Here is an 18563-nt window from a genome sequence, read left to right on the forward strand (position 1 = left end):
GGCCGGCTAGGTTTACACAGTAAATAAATACATTAATCAATTATCTTTTAAAAATAAAACTCCAGCTATTTCACTGGAAAAGGAAAACAAAGCAAAGCACTTTTACAAGATAAGTTAAAAATCACGTAATATTTAAAGGTATGTGTTATCCTACAAACTGCATCACCTGTATGTGACTCAAAATACCAAATACAGAGAACTGTCGCATGCCAAAGGAACACATAAAACAAACTCACTTGTTCCCACAGAGAGGGCTGGATCTATTCCAGAAGTCCTCCTCCTTGAGCTGCCAGTTTTTAACGGACCCTTTGACGAATCCCGACACCATGATGAAGCACAGAACCAAGACATTAATGCAGGTGAACACTTTGTTGACCATGGCTGACTCTTTGACACCAAGAGTTAACAAGCCTAAGAAAAGGCACAAACAGAAAGCCGTGTGGAAGTGTTGGCCACGTACCACATACGAGTTCTGATCATTCGGGGACAGGGGACAAAAAGACAGGGGAGGAGGAAGACAATGGGCACGGGACCTCCAAAGATCTCTGAGTCTCAGGGAACACGGCTGAACTGTGTGTTGCTCTAGGAGCAGAAATCGAAACAACCACAGATAGTGAGATGCTCACGTTCCGGATCCTTAGGGATTGGAGGAGGGCATTGTGCTGCCCTCAAGGTCTGCAGAAGTCTGGACTATGGCAGTCAGCCTTCCACAACGAGCAAGCCCTTGGTGGAGGATGGGCAAACTCTTGATCCTTACATCAAGCAGGGGAAAGAGAATACAAGGAAGTTAAAGGGAATTTAATCTCTCTGAGGAAATGTCATTTGGTTCAATTTCTTGGTGGGATGAGGGGTTAATCGATGAGGAATGACGCAGATTTACTTGGTGATACCAGTCATGATGGCAGTGACCATTTTTCGTGTTCTAGGAACTGGTAGCATATATGGTCCCTCCTCATACTTAGTATACATAAAATAATGTCTAAGTTTAACCAGCTCTAGCTCATAAACTCACATTAAAAAAACAAAACAGAATAATCAAGTGATCCCAAAACATCCTCACAGCCTTGGGACTCCCACAGTTTGGAATTTTAAGTGCCTCTCTTACACATGTGTATGCGTGCACACGCGCGCGCACACACACACACACACACACACAGCGCTCATGTAGTTAAAGTATATTCCACTAGGTGGTGCTGTTGGGAGTCAGAGCACTTTCAAAAGGTAGGGTATACTGGGAGATCTCAGTTATGGAGGCTGCCCTTGAAGGGAATTGTAGAATGTAGGGCAGGATGGGGCCCCTTCCTTTCTTTCTCTGTCCAGTCAGGAATGAACAGTTTGGCTCAGTCTCATGGTCCCATGACAATATTCCTCCACACTGCAGACCTGAAATAATGGGGCAAGCTGACCAAACTGAAGCCTCAAACACTGTGAGCCTAAATAAACCTTATTTCTTGAGACGACGCGAACTACAGTGATAGAAAGACAGTTATCACATGGCTAACTTGTGAGAGACCTGAGATGATGGAGGAAGGTCATTGGCTAATAAAGGAACTGCCTTGGCCCATTTTATTGGTTAGAAGATAGGTGGGAGGAGTAAACAGAACAGAACACTGGCAGGAAGAGGAAGTGAGCTCAGACTCCACAGCTCTTCTCTCGGGAGCAGACGCCTGAGAGAGACACCATGCCCTGCTCCAGGGCAGACACACGCCATGAAGCTCCGACCCAGGATGGACTAGGCTAGAATCTTCCGGGTAAGACTGGTTCTCACAGATTATTAGAGATGGGTTGATCGGGATGTGAGAATTAGCCTGTAAGTGCTAGAGCTAAAGGGCCAAGCAGTGTTTAAAAGAATACAGTGTCCGTGTAATTATTTTGGGTAAAGCTAGCCGTGGGGGTGGCCGGGTGCCGGGGATGCAGCCCCGCCGCTCTTATTACTACACTGAGAAGGGGGCCAATGTCACCCAGGAACCAACCAGTATGATCTGAGATCATGCCCTTCCCATTGGTAACCTCTACACATTTATTAAAAACCCATCAGATGAATTCAGAAATACTGAAGGAGTCAATAATCAGAGGGGAACATGCCACTATGCTCCTGTGTGTTGTTTTCTTCAGTGTCCCTCCCTCTCGTGTTCATGAAAACAAAAACCTAACTAGAGTAGTGCAAACATATTTTCTGATATTTGCTTCTGCCAGCTGGACCGAGAATACTGCCAAGGCTGGCCTGCGTGAGGTGACTTCGGCTGAGCAGTGTGGAAGGAAAATTTCAAGATTTATCCAGGACTTCATAACTTCTAACGTCTGATGAGAACTATGTTCCGTGTGGGTCTAGCAAATGCTCTGTGGAGAGCATCAGGGACACAGACCACTGTCACCAGCGAGCAACTGTCATTGGCGGTGTCCTGCAGCACCTGGAACTTTCAAATTCTGCAAGCACGACTTACACAGTGACAGGATGTTTTCATGGTTGCCAAAGTGTCAGTAAAACCGCCCCAAATGCCTTAGAGCCCAGACGTACATTCCTCTTCCAGAGGGCGCTCGCTGCCCCACGTTTTCCTGGCAGAGGAACTACTATTCAAATGGTCACCCACTGAGTCAAAAGGAGGGACAGCCTTCAGTGCTAACAAGACCTCACCGGAGACTGCACCACAGACCTCAGCAGTTGTTACACAGGCAAACCCTGGGATAATCTGTAAGCAACCATGGGGATGGGGAGAAAACCAAACTATCTACATACATTACAAAAGAAACCATAGAAAGTCGGGAGAGGCACCAAAGAGACCAAGCAAGTAAGCAAGAGAGGCTGGGGTCTTGCTTGGTGGTTGGTAACAGCACTGGTCATGCCTGGTGAGGCTGAGGGTTCCACCGCTAGTATCACCAATACATGAACGGACAAATAAGTGTAAGAAACAAAGTAATCTTACAACAGGAGTTTTACCCATTGCCCCCAACACAGCCTGTCTGTCAAAATGGGGCTTTACCTGTTAAGATGAGGATTATAATCACAGCTAATATGTCAGGGTTTTCGGCCAGCACCCCGGGGGCATTCAGGGCCATGTGATTACGTGAGAACTGTCCAATGGGTTTGCCTATGAGCTCGTCGAACGTCGCACTCCAGGCTCTTGCCACACTTGAAGTACCTGCCACAAAACACACGGTGACAATTACAGGAGTGGTGGTTAGCGGAGGCCCCTCCTCAGGTCTGCCGTGACAGCGCCCATTCAGGGTCTTCTTGCCACGTCGCCATGGAGCTGTGGAAGCTGAACCACAGCCTATGCTACAACAGAAGGGGCAGCTCGACAGCCTGGGGGGGGACGGGGGGGTGAAGCCAGATGCTCCCAGGGGCTGCTGGAGCTCAGAAAGAAGTACATTGTGTCCTCAGCCAAGATCTATACTGTGTTTCAGGCGCGCGCGCGCATGCGCGCGCGCGTGTGTGTGTGTGTGTGGGGGGGGGGGGGGGTGGGTGTGTGTGCGCGCGCTACACTGATGTACAAGAGTAAATCTTGATCATAAATTCAGACTTCGGATTTTTCAGCTGTGTATTAATATAGCGACAGCAAAGTGCATTCAGTAGAAGTCACTCTCTGAATTTTATCTTTTAAGGGTCTAGCAATATTTCGCCTGTGGCAATGCTGGAGAGTCAGCCCTGCCCTTGAGGGACAGGAGTGAGACGCTGCTTCTAGGTGAGGACATTGTGGAGGGTCTGCACTTGGACTGCCTGTATTTTCACTATATTTATATTTTCGAGGGGAGCGTTGATTGGCAGGGTCTTGGCATACAGCCTAGGCTGGATTCAAACTGCCTCAGCTTCCCAAGTACTGAAATCCCAAGAGCATACCACATTCATTTTGATACTTTAGTTATATGATCTACATATTAGTATGTAACACTGATGGGCGGGGAAGCATCTGGATGTGCAGGTAAAACACACAGCATGACATGTATGAGCGTGAATGTGAGTGCATGTGCATGTGTATATCACAATAAAATAAATAAATAACTGCCCTCCGCAATTGACGCAGCCTGACATCATTTGCTCGTTTGATTTACTCAAAGGACTAACACCGACAAGTCAGGAAACCGACTTCCAAATGCAGTCTGGTAAGCACTGCTAGGGAAGTCCTCCCATGAACCCTTGGCACCATGCCCTGAGAACTCACCTCAGAGGTGGTCTACAGATGAAGTGACATCATCTCTGGGCCAAGCCTATACCACCCAAGCCTGCCACTTTGTACCTGAACCCAGGGGTCATGGTTTCCCCCAGACTGCAAGACCACGGTGAAGGCTCATCTTACTTCTAGGAGCCAGACCCAAGTGCCCTAGCTACAGAGAACGAGGGGGCTGTGCCCCGACAGCCGGCAGTACTGTCTGCTCTCGTTCCCTTTCTTTGATTCTGAAGATGCCCACTGCCTCTGCTGTGCTGTCTGTTAAGAAAGGGCACTGGAGGGCCAATATTCTCACCTGGCCTTTTCCTTTCATTCCAGGGGCCCTGCCCAGGACTAGGGTCTGAATTGACCATAGAACGCAGGGGGGATCCACACAAGGACTCAACTTCATTATTTGCTTTCCTGCTAAGTGTTTTTCCAACAACTCAAAACTTTAACCTCATTTTTCATCCACTTATTAGTAATTCTGTGCACGAAGGCTATGAGCCTAATGGAGAAAAATGGTCTGTCTGCCCTGCCTGCTCAAGGAAGCCGCTTGCTGCAGAGACGTTCCAAGCCCTGCACTGCGGGATACCCCAGCCTTCCTTCCCAGGCCACCCTGTTCCCATTTCAGAATCACGACTTTAAAATGCATAACCATAGTCATATTCTTTAAAATCGAAAAACTCTCCTCCCTCAATAGCAAAGCCGAGTATGGATTCCCAGCTCGTTTTCATGAGTCTCAGAACTCTGGGACTCCGGGAAAGACTGTGATTTTGTTGGTCTAACAGCAACCAACACTTCAAGTTCACAGCTGTTTTACGCCCAGGTAAACCTCCTGGAAACATAACAGCCTATTTTCAAAAGCTCCGCTCCCACTGAGAAGTGTTGCCATGTGAGCGGCATCTGTGGTTGCAAGGCTGAAAGCTGAACAGGAAAAGAACAATGATGAATTTTACATTAGAACCACTAGAGCAAGCTCTGCTGGCTCGCAGACGCTGGAGCTGCTAGGAGAGAGAAGAACCGCCTGGGCATCAGTGATAGCCGAACGAGCTGGCTATGACATCCCCCATGCAACCTGACAGGACCAGGAGGTCCCTGAAGGCGGCGACAGGACCATGGCCAGGGCTCGCTGCGAGAGGGGAGTAGACTGGGATTTCACAGGCGGTTGTGTTTAATGCTAACGCTTGGTGACGTATATAAGAAAGGCTGGGTGGGCCTTTAATCCCAGCACTTGAAAGGCAGAAGCAGGTGGATCTCCGTGAGTTCATGGCCAGTCTAGTCTACGGCGCTAGATCCAGGACAGGCACCAAAGCTACAGAGGAACCCTGTTTGGAAGAAAGGCTGGGTGGGATGGAGGACCAGAGCGAACAATGGTTTAAAACAGGCAGAAATTTAGACCTAGACCTTCTGCTTCTTAAGTAGCTTCAAGGGGAAGAAACTGGCTGTGTCTACAAGTACATGTGTAATTATTTAGGAGAACAACAAGTATAATCCAAACAGTGCAGAAGGTCGTGCAGTAAGGTGTCTTGTACTTATAAACCCATAGACACAAGAAGAAGCAGTCAATGGAATATTGCCATGGAGAAACCTTTAAGATATTTTGATTTATAAAGAGAATCCACACACACATACACACTTAGGAGTTGGGAGTATAACTTAGTGGAAGGACATATGTCTAGCATATGCGAGCCCCTGCATCTCTCCTCAACCCTAACTTGTTAACAATGGGAAGGCCCTAACTGTTAGCATCACACACCTCCAGTAAAATGGCCAGAGCAAAGTGATACTCAGTAAATACTGTTTCTGCTCGTTATCAGGTTGGGTGTTTCTATTCTTTGTACTTTTCTGTCTCCCAAAGTGTCGTCTATGGTGATATGTTTACTGCAATGACGGGAGGGGGGCCTAGCAAAAACAACACTACGTTTTAAAGTTAGAATTATCCTATGCATCCAACGGATCAGCAAGGATGGTCGTAGTTGGCCTGGCTTGGTCCCCGCTCATGGGTGCTGCACTCGTTAGCTTTTTGTCTATTTCACACAAGTCGCAGTCATGGGGAAGAGAGAGCCTTAACTAAAGGGCATTTCCACCAGAATGGCCCGTAGGCAAGTCTTCGGGGCTTTTCATGGTTAATGATGGATGTGGAGAATGAGCTGACTACGGGTGCCAGCCACCCCAGGGCTGATGGTCCTGGGTAGCATAAGTAGGCAAGCCAGTAAGTAATGTCCTCCAGGTTCTCTGCTCCAGCCCCTGCTTCCAGCTTCCTGCTCTGACTTCCCTCACTGATGGAATGCAATCTGTAACCTGAAATAAATCCCTGTGTCCCCAAGTTGCTTTTGGTCTTGTTTGTCACAGCAACAGAAAGTGAACCAGGACAGATGCAGATGAGTGACGTCACAACAGTGACTCCTAAAGATCCCTTATTCCCTGCTAAAAGCGAGAGGCACACACACAGCTGTCAAGCTGGAAGCCCCTGGAGAGACACTCAGTCAGTCTTTGGGGGAGAGGAGAGCGTCCATAACAAACAGGGGTCAGAGGACAAAGGCTGCAGGCTAGAGGAGACCCAAGGACATACCAATGATGTAGGAGAGGATCAGGTTCCAGCCGGTGATGAAGGCCCAGAGCTCCCCCACCGTCACGTAGCTGTAGAGGTAGGCTGAGCCTGTCTTGGGGACGCGGGCACCAAATTCGCCATAGCACAGGCCAGCCAGCACCGAGGCCAGGGCAGCGATCAGGAAGGAGATGACGATAGCGGGACCAGCATTCTCACGGGCCACTGCGCCAGCCAGGACATAGACACCAGCACCCAAGGTGCTGCCTACCCCAAGAGCTACCAGGTCAAAGGTGTTGAGGCAGCGGGACAGGCGGCTCTCCTCCCGACTGCAGTCCACCACCTTCCGACGCAGCATCTGCTGGCCCAGGCTGAGCAGGTTTTTGCAATCCATTGTGCTGAGCAAACCTGGCAGAGAAGAGAAAGACTCAGTCTTTGGTTCAGCCACTGCCATGTGTCACCTGCAACCTCACATTGCTGCAGGATGGAGCACAGGGACGAAGCCCTTTATAAAAAACATCACTGCTACAACATTTTCAGCTTAGCATTCCACCAACAACCGTCAGATTTCATGGGGACGGTCTCGGGGTTTTCCAGGACACACAGATACACAGAGTTGCCCTGTCCCAGATGCCGGGGCCTCCACATTCATTTTAGTTCTTATGGGTCCAGGTGACAGCTAACTGAGTGACACTGTTCCCAACTTCAGCTGTGACTTATACTGTATTATAACGAAACGCAACCAAATTATACAGTAATTACTAAAACCCCTAAGTCTTGAGCAAGCCAGTACTCCCGAGCTCAGCGGCTCTCCACCCGTGGGTCAAGATATTCTGCACGTCAGGTATTTACATCACGATTCATAACAGCAGCAGAATTACAGCAATGAAGTAGCAATGGAATAATTTTATGGTTGGGGGTCACCACACCATGATGAGCAAATGCATTAAAGAGTCGCAGCCTTCTCAAGGTTGAGATCACTGCTCTAGTCCGTGGGATCAACCCGTAGAATAAACAAACAAACAAATAACAGAAGAAACCGGGCACAGGCTTTATGCGAAGTCTGAACTATCTTCACCGTCTTTCTTTAAACATAAAGCTGTCTGTTTCGGAGGAAGAGTTTACGTCAGCGGCAGCAGGCATGTGCAGAGAGGAGCCACCAGGACAGCTTCGGAAGACTACAGTTATTCTTTCTTTTGCCCTTCACAGTTTTCATCTTGACCATCAGTTGGTCTTTTGTTGACCTGACTTGGGTCAACAATGAAGTAAGATGCTGATAAAAAGAAGTCTCAGGTCTGGAAAAGTCTACTCCTAACCACCCATGGCAGCGATAGCGTGCCTGTCTCCTGACATCACCGCAAGCTCCAGGCCACGAAGTCGCTGCGGCTGTTTCTTCCTGTGTTTTATCTGCTGGCTCTGTAGAAAATTGTGTCATCGAGACCCGTAAAAGTTTTAGTTAGACCTGGGAATCCCCCTGTTGGAGGAGGAAAAATAACTTGTAACTAGGGTCAAACAAGGTCACAGGGGTCCCAGTGCTCTGATCCTCTTCTGGGATCCAGGCAGCCCTGCAGGTGGGAAGGAAGTGATGGCCCCCAACACCTAAGTGGGGGTGGAATCTCAAGGAAATGATGGGCAGGTCACAGAGAGGGAAAATCCCAGAACCCCAGAGTGTGAAGTCCATGTAAGAGAGTTCGATGGCTTTCCAGTGTCTACAAGGAAGGGATTATTTTTGGATGCTGGTGTCTGCTAAGCGGGCAGCGTGCCTGGGAAGTAGCAAGCTTCCTGAACATCAGGCCAAGACTCTGGGTGCCAGGAGAAGTAGGAAGTACTGAGTCCTGATACTGCTGCATACAGGGGACACATGGACAAAATCAACTGGCAAGTAAGTGCTTGGGTTAGCCATTGACAGCGAAGGTTCAGCTTTGGCAAACGACCCTGCTGCACAAAGCCTGTGCTTGGGTATGAAAAGAACGTCGCAGCCCTAGGGGTGGGACTCAGCGCTTGAAGTCTTGCCCAGTATGCATGCTGCCCCTCACTCCAGCCCCAGCGTGTTGAAGAAAGTAAAACGTACAACTTCCCCACATCGCCTCTTGAGAGCCATACCCCAGGAATGGATTTCTGCATAGTTCCCTTAGCGTAGAAAGTGAACTCAGAGACCTCAGACCAGGACAAAACGGCTCTTTTGGCTAGGCCTGGGTGCAAAATACTTAGGGACAGACCTACCTGGGTCTCCACCAGCAAAGACAGGACGCCAGCGAACACCCACTCCAAGAACCAACTCACTGATACTGCAAGGACTTCAAAGTCGCCTTCAGACTGAGGATCATTAACCAGATAGAGAGGTCCTCCTGGTCTCCAGGCATTGTGAGGAGGGTAAGAAAGTGTAACCACAGGGCTGTCGCTCACATCCCCCCAAACACATGCAAGAAAAAGGCCCTCTGCCATTGGCGTATCCCTTGGTGACAGGGAAGTGAGAGGGGGCACAGCTGGGAGCAAGGCTGTGCCAGGTGCTGTGGGCTGCTGAAGAGGACACTAACTGTCTCCCTAACTGAGACAGCAAGGTGTCCATTTCCGCCCTGTGGGGTGAGAGGAGATGCAATACTAATTCACTACACTCAGAGACACTTTGTGTCTCTTCAGAGATATTTAAAAACTCTCAGGAAGATGATGTCAGTGATTTGGATGCATCGGTCCACCTCTTCCACTAAGGCGAGGCCTCCGCAGCGGGACTTACCACCAGCAGTTGCGGAAGAGATGAGGTATCTCTGTATAGAGAAATCCATTCATTTGCAATCCCAGCAGTAAATCGGAGGCCGACTTCCTGCCGCTGGGACTCACACAGGAAGTCGCCAGGTGAGGAAAGCAGGATCTAGACTAGGCTAGCCGTTTCGGGCGGGAGGGTGATGTGCACACAGCATCCCGACTGATGTTTATTACAGGTATTGATAGGAGTCTTTGCAACGTGAAGTCTCTGCCCCGTCATATTCCGTACTGATTGTTACAGAACACTTGCCTTAGGAGCGATGTGTTCCTTTCCCATAGAAACTCTATCTCCAAACTGTACCCTAGCTATTGCCAAGTACAAACAAAAGTCAAACAGAGCTGGAGAGCAGGCTCGGTGGTTACATGCACCTCTCTTGCAAGAGGACCCGAGTTCAATTCCCACTGCTCACATCAGGCAGATCACAAATGCCTGTGACTCCGTGCTCAAGCGCATCCAATAGCTCTGGCCTCCTGTGGATGTGTGTGTAAGTGTGTGTTACACACAATTAAAAACAATAACAAATAAATCTTTCAAAAAACAGAAGTAAAAACAGAAGTAAAAGGTGTGGTGGCACACACCTTTAATCCCAGCACTCAGGAGGTAGAGACAGGTGGATCTCTGTGAGTTCAAGGCCAGCCTGGTCTACAGAGCAAGTTCCAGGACAAGCTAGGGCTACTCAAAGAAACTCACCTTGAATAATAATAATAATAACAACAACAACAACAATAGAAGTGAAATGATCCAATAGGCCAGGGCTTCAGAAAGATTTCCTTGAGCTCTATATTTTAAATCTCAAAGCGGAGAGTTAAGAGTGATATGACCTTTTTAGTCTCAAATTTAATCTCTGATTCCTTCCGGTCTGATGGTGTGTGGAGAGAGGGGTTAGAAAGAAGCTATTAGACACTGTCCCCAAATGTCATCCTTTAAAACCTTAACACACCCGTGTCTTTCTGGGTTTTCAGAATGGCCTGTGCCCTCACGGCCAGCTCCCGCCTGCTGTCTGGTGTGACACACTAACCCACCATTCCCGCGGGGAACAGAAGAAAGTTTGCATTTGTTCAGGGTTTAAGAAACCACACCACACAGTCGCTAGAGACAACACAGGAGCTGGCCAAGCCCTGCACCTGGTGGACCGTGGCGTGTGGGGGCTTGGAGCTTTCATATGAAGGGCGGGATGCTCACAATATAGGGACCTGCTACCAGGTCCAAAAAAAAAAAAAAGAGCGTTGTAGGATGCTGGCCATTGTGGAGGAGGAGCATTGGTGACGATGAAGGAGAAGGTTATGGAGAGGAAGTGATTTCAAGGTAGAAAGGAAAAGGGAAAGAAGACAGTCGTCATGACTATGGTGGTTTGGGATGAAAACAGCCCCATTAGGCACTACTAGGAGGTGTGGCCTTGTTGGAGTGGGTGTGGCCTTGTTGGAGTGGGTGTGGCCTTGTTGGAAAGAGTGTGCCTTAGTCTCTTCTTGCTGCCTGCAGATCAAGATGTAAGACTCTCAGCTCCACGCTGCCATGTCTCCTTCATGATAATAATGGACCAAATCTCTGAAACTGTAAACCAAGCCCGAATTAAATGTTTTCCTTTATAGGGAGTTGCTGTGGCCATGGTGTCTCTTCACAGCAACAGAAATCCTGACTAAGACAATGACCATGGCCAAGATGATGAAAGAAGTGATCAAAGGAATTCACTTCTGGTCTGTGGTGAATTCATGTGTTCACAAGGCACTGGATTCTTGACCCAGAGGATTCAACAGGAACAAAACACAAAAGAGCAAGTCTGAGGGGAGGCTGCGAGTCTGGGGAGGAGCGGTATCAGGAGGATACACCTCAGCCATTTAACACACATCCCCGGAGAACCTTCATTCACGGAAACCACGTCTGTAACGTGTGGACGGCACTAATGGATCAACACGCGAAAGAGTCGCAAATTCTGACTGAAATTTCACTTCATTCTGGATGTCATTACGTAAAAAAGACAGGAGAAAGTGTCGTCCCCCCGTCACACACCAGTCTAATAAGAACCATGAAGAATTTACAGAAATATTAGACAAAACAATGTAGCCTTTAAAAACAATCACACAAGCCAGGCGATGGTGACACAATTTTAAACCCAGCACTTGGGAGGCAGGCAGATCTTTGTGAGTTTAAGGTCAACCTGTTCTACAAGTCAAGTTCCAGGACAACCAGGACTGTTACACAGAGAAACCTTATCTAAAACAAAACAAAACAAAACCCCAACAAATAAAACCACACAGGCCTGGAGATAGGACTCAGTAGATAAAAGCATCTTCCACAAGACTGGGGTTCTGGTCCCAACACCCACATCGTGGCTCACAACTGTCTGTAACTCAAGTTCCAGGGGATCTGATGCCCTCTCTGGGCCTTCACGAGCACTGCATACACGTAATCAGAAATAGATACTCATTTAAATAAATATTGAATCTTTAAAAATTACATGACTTCAGAAAATAGCACATAGCATAAGGGGACCTGAGAGAGGAGAGCAGATCCAGAAAATGGCTGAGCTGTGCCTCCTGACACTGCTTTCCTAAAGAACCAGAAATGTGCCATCTCACCCACAGCAGAGGCTCCAAGTCCAGTCAGACCCTTCACCTCACACAGGAGCCTTGGTTCTAAGACGTGACCCTCTCCTGAGGCCCTCAAGACACACCGAATGGCTCTCTCAAGCCTGTCACAGTAAGGCACAATGCTGTTGTGACAGCCAGCAGTGCCCGACAGTTGTCCAGGTCTTGATAACTTTAACCTCAACCTCCTCTTACACCATCAGAAAGCCCGAGAGCCTCATTATCTTCTTGCTGATTCAAAAGAGGCCAAAGGCAGACCTCCCATCCTAAAATTAAACCCGTGTCATGCGGGGGAGCTGCAGGAAAGAGGCCTGGGGTCGAGGGCCAGACATGGCTTGGGACAACTTTCAAAAACCATAGGGGAACCACCAGGGACAAACACCCAAGAGAAACAGAAGGGAAGGAAGATTTCCTCTGGCTTCACTGGTTCCAGACCTGAGGAGGAACGTCACAGCATCTCAGTCATGTGCTACAGCAAAAAGGGCTCCTCTCGGGGCCAGAGAGAGAGCAAAGAACGCAGCCAGGACGAGACACAGCCAGGAGAATGCCCCCGTCGCATTTCCCCAAGCAGGTCCTGTGTTATGGAATAAATCCTTTTCTACTGTCTCTTTGCCAAGGCACTGGCTGATTGGTTTGATAAAGAGCTGAATGGCCAATAGCTAGTCAGGGAGAGTTAGGCGGGATTTCTGGGCAGAGAGAGGAGAGGAAACAGGAGGGGCAAGATGGAAGAGAAGTAAAAAGCCACGAGGCAAAACATAGATTAATATAAATGGGTTAATTAAGTTATAAGAGCTAGTGGGACAAGCCTAAGCTAAAGGGCAGGCTTTCATAATTAATAATGTGTCTCCGTATCATTTCTTGTCAGCTGGCAGCCCAAAGAAAAATCCACCTACACCACTGTCAGCTAAGAATGCCACTGAATCATGAAACATCAGGGGGCTGATTCATTGGTTAAGTAGAGGCTTATGATCCAATAACCTCTCAATGATGAGACCCACCCAATATACAGGCCTTTTGAAGACACTTCGCACCCCCATGCTAACAAACTGTTCTCCAAGGTACAGATGTGGGGTGGGAGGGCAGGGGAGTGTGTAGGGGGGGGGGGAGAAGCCACTAACATAGCCTCAGCCATGTAAGAAGTTAAGGACTTTCTCATGGCTCCAAGATGGCAGAGCAGTATCGAGAGCCCACATACACCTTGCAGAGGCCCAAACAAATAAGCCTGGGTGTGACTAACTCTGGCTGTGACAGAGGCACCCAGCCTGCTCCCTAAGGACCCAAGGCCCTCTTCTGGCTGCGCAGGCACTCACATGCACATGGTTCACACACACACACACACACACACACACACACACACACACAAATCATGGAGATCACTATCCCTGCCTCAGCAATGCAGGTCTTCTGAGGCCCCAGCAGGATAAAGCATGGGGGGACGATGTAAAAAGTCAACTGTGCTTTTCTTAAAAGCCACCTTAGAATCTCTATCATCACACCAGTGTCACTGTTGTCCTTTGAAATCTTGATGACAAGACAGGCAGGCCATGAGGTCGGCTCTGGCTTCTTCACAGCAGTGGGGTTTGAACCTGCTTTGTCACAGAGACCCCACTAGTTCCATCTGCCTCACCACACACAGGCCTTCTCAAAGCCGATAGCCCAAATCAGAAACGACCCACCCCGAGTATGGAAGACACCAACCAGAACAGCGACATAGATCCTCTCAGGGACACACATGGACAAGCTATGTGCACGGGGTACAGGAGGCTCCCAAGCCTGCCAGGGGCAGTCCCAATGGAGCAGGAGTAACTGGGGTCTGGGTCCGAGGAGCAGGAATGCCCATTAAGTGGACTTCATCCGTCTTGCCCTGAGATGGAATATGGGGGCCGTTACTTCCCTGGGCCTTCAAGATATCCTGAATGGTGACAGCAATTTTCTGTGGCTCCTTTCAGAAACATGTTGAAAGAGGACCAGGAACAATAATAAAGCAGAGGATTCCATGCAAAAATCCATTTCACTTTTGATTGGCTAGCCAGCGAATACTTTCCCAGCTTGTTCATTTACTCAGTCAGCACGACCTTAACAAACCTGGGCTGGTCCCAATATACATGCAAACCGGGGAACACACCTTACCTAAATCCATTTCACTTTCGATTGGCTAGCCAGCGAATACTTTCCCAGCTCATTCATTTACTCAGTCAGCATGACCTCAACGAACCTGGGCTGGTCCCAATATACATGCAAACCAGGGAACACACCTTACCTCCTGGACTTCTAGAAACTTCACTCACTCCTCCTCAAGTCTTCCCACCATCACAAACAACATAGAAAAACAAAACAACAACAGCAACAAAAAACCATGGAACTCCTACAAAATCCAATGGTTCAAAAGCAGACAAAGAGAAGAAGCTGCAGAAAAGGAGTAATCAAGGGAACTGAAGAAAAAACAAAACAACACAACTTGGTGAGCGGGGCCTGGTAGGAAGAAGCAAGACGAGACACCGGAGCCAGGCCAGGCCCATGCAGCGTGTCTTTAAAGTCAGAAGTTCAGCTGTCTGTCCTCTTATAAGGAGAGAAGGGTGGAGCCGCGATGGTTATGTTGCTCAACTCACATAGCTCAGACGTAGCAGGGCCAGGACCTGAACGCAAGTCACCTGCTTTCCAAAGCCGGGTTCTCTGCCAGGGCTAACCTGACTCGGTTTGGGTTTGATGTTATTGTTTATTCTTTGGTGCTGGGGATGAAACCCAGAGCCTCAGGCACGCTAGTCACACCACCAGGCACCTACTTGTCTTGTGTCAATCGGAGTACAGCCATGTAGCCCGACTGACCCTGAACCTACTTTAGAATCCCAAGCAGCCAGGACAAGCAGGTGAAACCTTTTCTCATTCCTGCCTTGCCGGACATAGCTTTGTCCAAACATGCCTCCTGCTGCCTGACAGCTCTCACTGGGTCACCCCATCTGAAACCTACAAACACAGAATGACTGACAGGCATTGGGGAAACGAGTTCCTGAACGCAGAACTGAACTGATCCCTCCAAGCACAGCAGAAGGACTTCGAGGGTATCACCCACGCCCTCCTGCTGCTGGCTGTGAAGAGGGGGAGACTCCGGGGGAGGTAAACGTGGGTAGTTTCAGCTGCATGAACCAACCAGGGTTATGGTAGGAATATTCTAGAAATCATAGAGACACCGGGGTTTGGAAAATGTATGTAGAGGGAACTCCAGATAAGTCAGAGTCAGAAAGATCAAACACACTTGAAATATTTTATGTCTGTAAAATAGAAGAATATATATTTTTCATGGCAGGAGGACTGAGACTATTGCCTCTCTAGAGGATTATAGGCCTCTTATTTCCTGAATTTTTACTGTTCCCCCATAACAAGTGTGCAATGCTTCTGAATTAGAGGGAGAAATCTCTCTAATGAAATCAACAAACAGGAGGGAAAAGGGAAGATTAGAAGATCCCTGGCAGGGTCAACCCATCTCATGTCTACATAAGAAATGCTGGTAATTAGGTCTGTGCGATTCTGTTATGTTTTTCTCCATCTCTGTGCAGGTCTGGAAATTTCCTAGGGAATTTTACTCTCCAGCCAGTACTAGGGAGAAACAGCACACACACACACACACACACACACACACACACACACACCTGCAGCTGGCACATGGGGCAGCAGACAACTGCTGTGTTGGTTAGAAGCCAGGGAGTGGCAGGAGGGAGGGAATTCTAAAGAATGAAACTAACTGCCCCCTGGGAGAGTGTTGTGAACCAATCCCTAGAGGAGTCTAGCCTGGCCATGGACTCACTCCTTGAGATTCACACCTCGACTTAGGGGAAGATTAATTCAGATTTGTCGTGAAAAACACTGAGGGGGGGCGCACAACACAACATGACAAGTCCAAGGACTTCCCGTTGCTGGGGTACAGCATCCTGTTTCCACGCCTCCTTGCACAGTATCTTAATCTGATTGGTGAAAGCATCTTTGCATAAACAAATGTTAGAGCCTGCCGTACTTACCTGCCAGTTTTCTCGACCCTGTTTCCTCAAAGAGTCTTCAGGTACACAAAACACACACCCCTGGTTGCCATGGGTACTATCTAGGCAGAAGTCGTACGCAAATAACCCCTACACAGGAAATGCCACCTTTTGTGGTAGGTCTTCCTGTCTTATTCCAAGCCACACTTAACTGGTGGCCAAAACCTCAGATGCTCACTCTGAAAGGACGGAATTTATATTCTGAAATATTCCTTCAGGCCAAGCCTGTCCTCAGTCTTCAAAATCTCCTAGTCAGAGCGTCCCTGCCACAGGCTTCCTCCTGTGTAGTGTGCATACAGGGCCACCCCGGGAGGCCTCAAATAGAGAAAGTTTGGTCTGCATAAGATTCCTTCAGAGAACAGGAAGAAAAGGGCCAGTTACTCAAAGGTCTTCAAAGATCGGAATTCTTATTATTATCTAAACGATCAGAGACCAGCACAGAGGCCAGGTGGAGGTGGAGAAAGGCACCCAGAATGCTGGAGGAATTCTAAAGGAATGAAACTAACTGCCCCCTGGGAGAGTGTTGTGGCCACCAAGAACGATTTCTATCATAGGTCAGTGGCTATGTCAGCTGCTTGCTTTCATCGTTCTAATGTAACACGGTAACCGCACAAACTCCAGGACCTGAACTTGACCCACTGCCTCACTCAAATGACAACGTTCTAGACCCAACTAGGTGAAATGCTCCCTTCTTTCTGACAATCGATTCTACCTCCGAGAAGAAAGCCATAGGTCTATCTGAGGCTTGTGTATGAGTGTGTGTGTGTGTGTGTGTGTGTGTGTGTGTGTGTGGTGTGTGGTATGTGTATGAGTGTGTGTGTGTGGTATGTGTGTGTGGTGTGTGTGTGTGTGTGGTGTGTGGTGTGTGTGTGTATGAGTGTGGTGTGTGTGTGTATGAGTGTGTGGTGTGTGTGTGGTGTGTGTGTGTGTGTATGAGTGTGGTGTGTGTGTGTGTGTGTGTATGAGTGTGTGGTGTGTGTGTGTATATGAGTGTGTGGTGTGTGTGTGTGTATATGAGTGTGTGGTGTGTGTGTGTGTATGAGCGTGTGGTGTGTGTTTGTATGAGTGTGTGGTGTGTGTGTGTGTGGTGTGTGTGTGTGTGTGTGTGTGTGTGTGGTGTTTGGTGCTCGGGATGGAATGTGATAGACACACTGCTGCATTACACTCCCAGCCCTTTAAAGAACTCCTAAAACCAGAATCCAGATACTTCCACATAGGTCTTAACCAAGAACCACTGTCGCCGTCCCCCCCCCCCCCCCACCCCATCACCAGACAACCTACGTTGAGGACGCCTCGATTGCTACAGCAATGAGAAAGTCCTTTAAGATTCCAGAACACGTTTTCCCGTACAACCAAAAACCTAAGGCATTTCTCAAGAGTAGCCGATGCCACCATGTTCCCCCTAAGGCTGCGAATCCTGGAACGAGCCACCAGCCAGCACACTAACGGGCCCGGAGACCCTAGCACAGCCAGCTGAGCTCTCCCACATCCCCATTCCGACAGCCTGAAGCAGCCCTGGACCTCAGAGACCCTTAGAACCCCACAGTGATGCTGTCTCTCCCGCAGTCGGGTCAGTTATTCGTGGCTCTATCTGCTTTGCAGCCCCTCCATGCTGGTTTGGTGGACAAAGCCACCACGCTGGGATAGCCCCCTTGATGTAAAGCTGCAGAAATATCTCTAAGCTGAGCTAGCTACCTCACCCTGCCTCGCCGGCAGCTCTGCCCAGTCAGTCCGACACCATAAGAAAATGGGCCACAATACATTGCAAATATATAAAATACATATGACACTGACAAAAAAAAAAAGAAAATATAGTTACATCAAAAATATGTCCCTGGCACATTGTGGCACACACCTTTAATCCTAGCTCTTGAGGGACAGGGATGACTGGATCTTTGAGTCTGAGACCAACCTGGTCTGGGGCCTGGAGCTCCGAGCCATCCCGTCTCTAAAAAAAAAGGTCTCCACCCTGGGACATCATCATTCTAGGATTGCAGAACCTACAAAAGATGAGCCATACACCTCCCTGACCTCACAGTGCACTAGCTATGTGGGAAGAAAGCAAGTGGTTGTTTAGGCACAACAAGTATTTATTGAGCACCTACTGTATACGACAACCCCTCCCCTGAAGACGGAGGCATAACCATGTCTGGCCAAGACAGGAAGGTCTGATTATTAATTATAATGGAATTAATATTAACAGAGTTAATGCCAGGAAGACATTATTAATGAGGCGACAGCAGCTTCACTCACAGGTATTGCTTGTAGCCTAATCTCCCCTACAGATCCGCGCTCCCCGGCTCCTCCCTCCGCCCTTCTTAATCCTCCCTGCAAGGCTCACAGGTGACACAGGCTGTGTCTCCCACAAACGCCTTCTGATTAAGGAGGATCTGCTGAACCTGATTATGTGGGCATTTTTCACAGAGGCACAGAATGAGGACTGCGAATGGCCAGAAATGGCCGTAAGAGTGTGTGAGAGAGGTTTGC

General features: G+C 48.6%; 1 protein-coding gene across 2 annotated transcripts in view; it reads right to left on the reverse strand.

Annotated features, from left to right (window-relative positions):
- Slc7a1 (solute carrier family 7 member 1) overlaps positions 1–18563 on the reverse strand; it is a 69614-nt gene that overhangs the window by 17350 nt on the left and 33701 nt on the right. For both annotated transcript variants that reach the window (XM_041677953.1, XM_041677954.1), the window contains 3 exons: positions 6721–7104; positions 2982–3140; positions 237–411 (listed from right to left, as the gene is read on the reverse strand). In XM_041677953.1, the coding sequence (XP_041533887.1) occupies positions 237–411; positions 2982–3140; positions 6721–7090 (704 nt within the window). In that variant the 5' untranslated portion in view covers positions 7091–7104. The remainder of the gene's footprint in view (positions 1–236; positions 412–2981; positions 3141–6720; positions 7105–18563) is intronic.

The sequence above is a fragment of the Microtus oregoni genome, unplaced genomic scaffold (assembly GCF_018167655.1).
Source record: "Microtus oregoni isolate MIOR12 unplaced genomic scaffold, Mior012 000029F_ref0000214, whole genome shotgun sequence".
Taxonomy (NCBI): Eukaryota; Metazoa; Chordata; class Mammalia; order Rodentia; family Cricetidae; genus Microtus; species Microtus oregoni.